The sequence below is a fragment of the Erinaceus europaeus genome, chromosome 19 (assembly GCF_950295315.1).
Source record: "Erinaceus europaeus chromosome 19, mEriEur2.1, whole genome shotgun sequence".
Taxonomy (NCBI): domain Eukaryota; kingdom Metazoa; phylum Chordata; class Mammalia; order Eulipotyphla; family Erinaceidae; genus Erinaceus; species Erinaceus europaeus.
Genome location: NC_080180.1, coordinates 56,235,092 through 56,244,492, shown reverse-complemented (window position 1 = coordinate 56,244,492; position 9,401 = coordinate 56,235,092). Strand labels below are relative to the sequence as shown.

At 45.1% G+C, this 9,401-nt stretch overlaps 1 protein-coding gene across 4 annotated transcripts in view; it reads right to left on the bottom strand.

Annotated features, from left to right (window-relative positions):
- Positions 1 to 9,401, bottom strand: part of SLC10A7 (solute carrier family 10 member 7) — a 227,014-nt gene that overhangs the window by 12,597 nt on the left and 205,016 nt on the right. For all 4 annotated transcript variants that reach the window (XM_007528206.3, XM_060178976.1, XM_016190358.2 and 1 more), the window contains one exon: positions 9,199 to 9,272. In XM_007528206.3, coding sequence (XP_007528268.1) covers positions 9,199 to 9,272 — 74 coding nt within the window. The remainder of the gene's footprint in view (positions 1 to 9,198; positions 9,273 to 9,401) is intronic.

The window sequence follows — 9,401 nt, the reverse complement described above, 5'->3', positions numbered from 1 at the left end:
TTGGATCGACCTTCTCGTGGTGCATCCCGTGAGTACCCATTCATTGGGGAAACTGACGATCCTTCCTAGCCGACTGAATCCACATGGATCCCAGCCACTTTCAAAGCCAGCAACAAGCAGCCCCTGACACCTTTCAACCTGACGCTATTGACTGGCTACGGAAGAAGGGCAAACGCTAGAAGAAGAAGTGCTATGGTCTCTCTCTGTCAAGAAACTGAATAAATAAAAAGACCTGTATACATAAAGCTTCTTCTAGCTGTGGCTGGAAGTTAAGCAGGCAGGATTTTTTTCATGGTAAAAGATGGTGCTTTCCCACTTTGATGCAAGTATGGAATTACGGATCCAAGCTCTCACCACGAAGAGCAGGTACTTGAAAAGGCTTTGACAGGTGGCTTTTGCTAGATTCTCCTAGCAAGTGGGAAGCTTCACCATCATTTTCAGACTACTCACCAGTCAAAAGTCCGTTTGTGACATTCACCAAGCAAAGTATGAAGTCAGTAATTTCATCCATAAAAACACACTTCTGGATTCATGATGGCAGTGAAGCCCCTGGTGGATGGAGCTCCCGAGAGCAGGACCATGTGCATGGCTGTCTCTGGACTGGCTCCTTTCCGATAAAACTGCTCAAAGCTCTAGTGAGAATTCTTCAGCAGAGCGACAGGCTCTCCCTGGCCAGCGGTCTGTACTAAGCAGCATATACGTAACACCAACCGTCAAACACAAAGCGTTTTCAAGTGAATTACATTTCATGGAACACACGCTCAGCACAGCCTTTGACAACTAAGTATACCCAATTAACGTCAGAGGGTCCTGCTATTATTACTAACACTGAGAACGTGCTGAATGAAGGGGGAGTTTTAAAAATCAATCAAGCGTATAGGAACATTATGTAAGCCGAGTCACTGCAAGCTAAATGCTGACCACCACAAGCTAGGATTTAGCCCAGGTCATAGCTCTGGTCCCTGCAGAGCATCAGAAGTCTGGGGTAAAGCGCAGTGAGAATGGGACAGTACTTAGGGTGGTAACTATCTAAGGAAGGGAATCAAAGCTTAGACCCTAAGCAGGGTCTAAAGTCACTTATCAGACTTTGGGTTAAACCCATCAGTAAGCTTCAAAATCAGTTTAGTGGATTTTGTCTAGCACGATTAGAGTATGAGACGTGTCACACAGTTAGAGGGAAGGTTGTTTTGTACACACGTGCATGTGGACAGAACCACACTGTAGAATTTAATCTAGTTCTATGACTTTTAAGGCGGAGGGGGGAGGGGCAGGGAGGGAGAGGGGGAGGAGGAGGGGAGGAAAAGGGAGAGGGGGAGGGGGAGGGAGAGGGAGAGGGAGAGGAGGGAAAGACACTAGCACCAAAGCTTCCTTCAATGTGGTGGGGCCTGGGCTTGAACTTGGGTCTCTGACATGGCAAAACAGCGCACCATCAAAGTGAACTATTTCACCAGCCCTCTAGAATTCACTTCTAGCTGCAGACTGGTGACACACATCTGATGGTGCCTGGCAGAGAGGCCCATGGGGAGCTGTGGGGTGTCAGGACAGGGGCCCAGGAGAGTTCTTGGGGAGCACTGTGGTGATGCCACCTGAGCACCAGGATGGGCTCACTCAGGTTCTGCCCCTTTCCATACCTACCTGCGGCTTAGAACCACCGCCTCAATGTTCCCTATGAAGTCTGGGCATGACTGTACTGAATTCCTGACTCTGAATTCAGAATCCAAAACTCAGTGTGTGTGACAGCTCACAACCACCAGGCACACAGGTATGTGACTTAGACCACTTCCTCTTCCCTTTGTCTTCATGTAGAACAGAAAAGAGCATGCAGGGCAGACCCCCCACCCCATAAACCTCTTTTCCCAGCATGGTTGTCACATCTTATGGCTATATTAATTTGGTGGCACCCTGAAGAATCGTTCAAAATTTCAGAGGTCCCCAAATTTCCTTTCTATACAGAATTGTAACTCGGGGGATGAAATGCAGAGCAGAAAGATATTTATAGCTACACCCCAAAGACAAACTTCTGTTCTCTGTCTTTGACAGACTTGAGACTTCACCCAACATTATTTACAGTCTGATAGCTCTTTCCTTTCACACACAGCAGGCAAACGTGGCCTCGTAGAGAATAGAAACATTGGGTAAGGACCGGCTCACCAAGGCTTATTACAACAAAATGCAACTCTTACATTATTATTAATAGAGAGGAGGAATGAATATCATTTTATAATTTGGTCCCATGGAAAGTCAGTCTTATAAGAACAATTGTTAAACTTAAAACTAGTACTGAAAATGTATTTTAAGATACTATGCTAAACCTAAAATTCAAGTTATCAAGTACCAGCAATGTAATCAGAAGTAATTTTCTTCTCCTCCTCCTCTTTCTTCTCCTTTTCCTTCCTCCTCTTCCTCCTCCTCCTTTCTATGGTCGCAAGGGTTGTCGCTGGGGATTGGTGTCAGCACTATGAATCTACTGCTCCTGGCAGCCATTGGTTCTGTTTATTTTATTTGACAGGACAAAGAGAAATGGAGAGGGGAGGGGAGGTAGGGAGAAAGACAGATGCCTGCAGACCTGCTTCACTGCTAGTGAAGCATCGGCCCTATGGGGGGTGGGGGTGGGGAAGGAACAGGGGGCTCGAACCTGGGACCTTGACTATTGTAATATATGCATTTAACCAGGTGTGCAACTGCCCGGCCTTCAGAAGTAATTTTCTTTCTTTCTTCCTTTCTTTCTTTTTAATTAATTATTTATTCCCTTTTGTTGCCCTTGTTTTTTATTGCTGTAGTTATTATTGTTGTTACCAATGTCATTGTTGTTAGATAGGACACAGAGAAATGGAGAGAGGAGGGGAAGACAGAGAGGGGGAGAGAAAGACAGACACCTACAGACCTGCTTCACCACTTGTGAAGTGACTTCCCTGCAGGTGGGGAGCCGGGGGCTCGAACTGGGATCCTTCAGCCAGTCCTTGTGCTTTGTGCCACACGTCATGCTACCGCCCAACTCCCTCTTTCTTTCTTTTTAAAATATTATTTATTATTGGATAGAGACAGAGAGAAATTGAGAGGGATTGGGGAGCTAGAGAAGGAGAAAGAGAGACACCTGCAGCCCTGCTTCACCACTTGTGAAGCTTTCCCCCTACAGGTGGAGATCAGGGGCTTAAACCTGAGTCCTTGTGCGCTGTTACCTGTGAGTGCTTCACCAGCTGTGTCACCACCTGGCCCCTCAGAAGTAATTTTCGTAAATGATTAATAACACAACTCTAAGAGATGTTGAATTTTCACACTTAACAACAGTCAGGGTGAGCACAGCACTTTTTGGTCTTTGACTGGGTTTGTGTCCTTTTATCAAATGCACTTTGGAAGTTAGGCTGCGTGCTAGATTAGGTCTGAGAGAAGCTTTATACTTTTCCCACCTGTACTCCCACTTCTCCGCATTACAAATAAGGGAATAACTACGGATGTGCTAATACTTAGGACTGTTAAGGTAATGTGATTTCATGAGTCATCTGCTTTAAAAAAAGAATTCCCAACTGGAGGGCGTCTTTATTAAGATAATACTCCTTCTATGCCGAGTAGACTCACTGATTAGCTTTGGGGAGAAAAGGAACAGAAATGCAAGCCTACATATTTCAATTCGGTTTCCTCTCGAGAAAATCCCCAGATGCCGTTCAAGGACCTTTCCAGCCCATGCTAGACATGTTAACAAGCACAACTAACAAGATGAGGAAGAGTTAGCCCACCCATCTCTCTACCCAAGTATCTACCAGTGGTAAAATGCACAGTGGACCTGAAGTAAGTAGCAGGACATGCTACTTAAAATGAAAACTGTGGGCTGGGAAGACAGCATAGTGGTTATGTAAAAAGACTTATAAGCCTGAGGCAGCAAAGTTCCAGGTTCAATCCCCAGCACCCACTATAAACCAGAACTGGGTAGTGCTGCTATGGTTTCTCCATCTCTCTCTCTCTCTCTCATGAAAATAAAACAAATAAAATATATTTAAAAAATAGAAATGGCAGAGGCACACATGTTAAGTGTGCAAGGACCCAGGTTCAAGCCCTTGTATCCACCTTTGGGGGTAACTTTTAAGAGCCATCAAACAGTGCTGCCAGTCTCTCTTCCCCCCCCCCCCCATTCCCTCTCAATTTCACTCTATCTCTGTCCAAAATAAAGAATTAAAAAAAAAAAAAAAAGGAAAGAAAATGTCATCCTTTTGACTCAGACATGCTTTTGGGAACAGCAGACAATTGGGAATCCCACACAGCTGACTGCTAATAATCTGTGACGTGTGAGTTTCAAAACACTGAAGAATTAATAGGGGCATGCACTTCACTTAAGGGTAGCAAACATCCTGAAATGCTCTCCTTCCAGGAACTGTGAGAAGGGCTTCTGCAGGTTGGAGGAAACAGATAAGCAAGGTGACTAGAACCCCCAGGAGCAGAAGAGGAAGGAAACAAAGGCCTAGTGCTCCCCCCACAGGGTTCAGGTCACATGCCCTGCCTGGTAAGCTCTGAGGCTGTGGGGAGCCACTGCTGACTGTGGAGCAAGCTGTCCTTCAGTCTCTGTTGTGTTAGATATTTTCTCATTATTGCACAGGGATTAGCATCAAAGGGGAGAATCATTTGGGAGAGTCTTTGGCTTTGAATGGCAACCCCATAGCATGTAGTGGCATCCCACAAAATGGGAAACCATCTTTGGCCCTGCATGGAACTCTGGGAGCACGGTGGGAGAAGCCCTGCTGTATTGTTCCAGGGCTGTATTGTTCCGGACTCAGCTCATGATAGCACTGCACTTCCTCCAGGCCGCCTCTTTCTCCCTGAACAAACCCCAGGGAATGGCCTCACGTCAGGCTTTCCAGATGGATTATGTGGAGCCATAGCTCAATGTCATTTCCAATAGGAAGCCTCATAATTAAAGGTCAAATAGTCACTTCATCTGCAATCAATCAATAGAAAAAGTACTAATACAAGGGACTAATCAGTCAATGGCAAATGCACTAATAAAAGCAATGAATCAAGTTCAGCATGTGTGTGGAGGTAAGTCCATGGGAGTGACCGAGACAAGGCAGCGGCAGGAACAGTAAGATAAACCCAAAGTACAGGGATGGGAGAATATTCAGGATGCCCCTCAAGCAAGAGTTCTCACCTTTGGTTCACCAGTTACACAGGTAGCACTCAGCCTGTGATGGCTGAGTCTTCAGACGGGGCGTGATAATGGATGGCCCTTCAGAGGGCTCGGTCAATGCATTCTATTTGAGGGGCGTGCATGTGTGTGTGCGCCCGTGTATATGCCAAATCACCAGAAGAAATGTTACAATGCTGACTGAGACAGAGAGAGAACATTTCTAAGTGCAGGGCAGGGGCACTACTATCTGTTGCATCTCATCTTTGGGTGGGAGGTGAGACGGGTCCATCTCTGTGTTATTTTATTTAATTTTTTTAAATGTTTATTAATTCCATTTTTGTTGCCCTTGTTGTTTTCCTGTTGTAGTTATTATTATTGATGTCACTGTTGTTAGGACAGAGAGAAATGAAGAGAGGAGGGGAAGACAGAGAGAGGGAGAGAAAGACAGACACCTGTAGACCTGCTTCACCGCCTATGAAGTGACTCCCCTGCAGGTGGGGAGCCGGGGACTCAAACCGGGATCCTTACACCAGTCATCTCTGTGTTATTATCTGAAAATCCCTCCTGCATTCCAGAAGGACAAATGCTCACTCCGAGTGTGATGCTCTTCTGTTAAGAGGCAGAGCAGGCACTGTGGTAGCCAAGTCTCTGCACTGGTGATACCAGCTCATTAGGGCAGGGACCTTGGACCCTGTGAAAATGGGTCTGGGTTTGGTGTTTTGCACCGAAGTAAAGGACTCTGGGACTCTGGGGCAGTGGGGTGTTCAGATCCTGGTTCATGACGAATGGAGGAAGACCTAGGCTGGGGGTGAGGGTGCTTAGCAGAAAACTGAGACATTTTCACTCATGTACCAACAACTGTATTTACTGTAGACCATTAATACCGCTAATAAAAATAAAGAAATAAAATTTTGATTAAAACCAAAAATGGATCTGGTGAACTTGCATGGCTGTTCCAGCAACAGGGAATGACACCCCAAGCTGGATGTGGAAACAAGCTGGAAGGGGGCTCACAGCACCTCTCTGAGATGAGCAAGGTCTTTTTTTGTTTTCTTTAAATAAATGCTATCTAGGACATACTGCAGGAAGGAGTCGGACATGCTCAGGGCATACTAGGCTGGAAGGAAAACTCTGTGAGTTGACAGCTAATGGAACCAAGGCACCAGCAGGAGAATCAGGCTGAGTGCTGAGGTCTCACAAGTCTCAGAGAGTCTGTGCCCACCACAGCCTGGAAGTCACCAAAGGTCTCTACTCCGTGGTTGCCCGGATACTTACAATACCATCTTCTTTGGGGCATCTCAGTATTTGTGAGCATATAGTACAAAAGCAAACAAACAAACACATCCAAGTGAACTCAACCCTTTTCAGCCAGACAGAAACACCGGTCTGCCTGCCTGATGGTCAGCCTTTGGAGCATCTGGGGACGGGAGCACTTTGGGGTCAAGAACCAAGTGACAGCCAATCCAGCCAGGATGGAGAGGCCTGTGCTGCTGACAACAGAGGATACCCTGCTGTGGTGCACTCTGGGTAGAGCTCTTGGTCACCACCAATAGCTCCAGCCTGGAACCTTCTGGAAAAATATCAGCTGCACTGTGACTGATCTGGGTGGGTCTGGTTTAAAAGCCTTAGCAGAAATGCAGACATGTCCTCAGTCAGATAAGGACCCAGCCTGGTTTAATCCCTGGCTCTGACCCCACTCCCCATCCTTCAGGACAGTCCATTCTTTTTCTGAAGACCCAGAGCAGCAGACCTCACATCATCGCAACCACTTGGGAAGTGCAGGAATGCTTCCTGAGTCGACAGCGAAACCATAGCCATGCCAAAAGCTTCAAGACTGGTCAGGGGATGAGGCGCCCTGGAAGTGGTGGCCCAGCCATGACGGCGCATCACTCCAGTGAGTGGCAGTGAGCAAGTGAGGGCCCTCCAGGCTGCTCAGGTGCTCTGTCCTGCAGGGAACCTGCAGCACTAGCGCCTTGGCACATTCCCGCTTCTTGGAAGGCACCTGTACTGTACTCAGCACCTAACTCACCCATCTTAAGAGATGAGTCTGCCCCAGTTCACAGGTGAAAGAGCTCAGGGCCAGGAAGCTCACATGATTTGTCCAGCATCAAAGTTCAGGATTTGATAGTGCCTTTCCAAACTGTCTCCACTTCAGTTTGATGATGATTATGAAGAAAACAAAATCGACAGAGTATAATATGTGAAGGATATGTGTGTGAGAGATGTAAGTATTTGATACATGTATGTATATGTATACATATATGTATATATATATGTCTGATTTATTTTTGCAACTGAGAGAAGAAGAGACCAGTGCACTGCTCAGCTGTGGCCTATGCTGGTGCGGCAGGCCAGTCCTGCACTCTGCACCTGAGCTATCTCTACATAGCTTAAATATATGAGAGGGGGAAATGGTGAAAGAGACCACAGCACCAAAGCTTCCTGCAATGCAGTGGAGGCCAGGCTTGAACCTGTGTGTGCACTACCCAAGTGAGCTATTTTGCAGGCCCTATGTGTATATATGATTTATTCAAATAAACTGAAGTCCTAGACAATGGCCACTCTTAGGGCCAGGTGATGGCACACCTGGTTAAGTGCATGTATCACCATGCACAAGGACCCAGGTTCAAGCCCCCAGTCCCCACAGGGGGAAAGCTTTACAAGTGGTGGGGCAGGGTGGGGCAGTTAGTGTCTCTGTTTCTCTCTCCCTTTCTAGCTCCCTTGCCTTTCAATTTCTCTCTGTCCTATCAAATAAAATAAATAAAGTTTAAATTTAATAATAATAAAAAAGCCACTCTTTAAAGAATGTCCGTTATAGTCTAAATCATTTTCCAAACCTGGCAATAGACTTAGTCTGACAAACAAAGCATATTCTAGGTTAGTAAAGGCAGTATGAAATAGCTTCACTTTGTAGTTTACAGACTCCATTTCTATACATGGGCAAACTTGGTGCAATGGCTTTTTCTCTTTTCTTTTTTTTAGAAAGAGACAGAGAGAAAGTGAAAGAGACCACAGCACGGAAGTTGCCTTCGACACAGCGGAGACTGGGCTCACACCTGGATCTCACACAGGGCTCAGCAGCACACTATCCAAATGAGCTATTTTAGTGACCTCAATATCTTTAGAGACTTCCAAGTCCAAAATGTATAGGAATTACTAATATGAGTTTCTGACCACCATGTAACTACCACCCTGAGGAATTTGTGAATGATAAATATTTCAACAAAATTTCTGATTACTTAATTTCTATTAATGACTGAAAACATGGATTCCTGATATCTGGGCAGGTTATTGGGATAAGGTTACTAAACTGCATAAAGCTGAACAGAAAACAGCACTTTTCCTCTTGATCTACTCTTTTTTTAAAGATTTTATTTATTTTTCAGGAAGATGGGAAGAGAGAGAGAGAGAGAGAGAGAGAGAGAACCAGACATTACTCTGATACATATGATACATGTGCTGCTGGGGGCTGAACTCAGGACCTCATGCTTGAGAATCCAACACTTCATCAACTACACCACTTCCCGGACCACATCTTGATCTATTCTTATCCATTAAATATTTACTTTATTTGAGGTGCTATTCAGATTGAATTAATAGTAACTATATTGTGCTTCTTTATAGAAATAATACAACATTCTGAAATGAGCATCAAACTAATGTCCAGACCAGATGAGTTATAACATGATTTCCATCTTCACTTACAAAGCAAAAAAAGAAGTCAACATTTTCTGGGTGACAATTCTAAAGCTTCCCAAATCAAAACTTTGTAACAGCCCCTTTATTTTCTCCAGAACAAGGTCCCCCACTGCCTCTGGATAACATTCCACATATAAAAGTGTTTATGAGAATCAAAATAGGGTAACAATTTAGGGTGAGCCCCATACCAATATATTTATTCCCTAGAAAAGGGGTTCAATCGAATAACGGCATTTCAATGCAGTGACAGACCCTCACTTTGCTACTGGTCTTTAAGCAGGTGAACCAGACCCAATTCCCTTTGATTTGGAGAGAGGTTCACATTTCAAAATCATCAGTTGAGGATGATAGTAAGTTGGCTTTGAACTGTGTGAGTCACTTACCCAGTGTGAGGGATTTGTGTGTTGAACAGAAAATGATGGCTACAGTGTCTGCTGGTGTGAAACCCGAATTATTCCTAGGGACAAAAGCAAAAAGTGTTTTACACATACTTTTATAAAGAGTGCGTTCAGCAAACTGAATCCAGTGTATTGCAGTACCTACCTTCATGCTAACATCTCTGTGACTGATTCCAGTGACAGGAGTA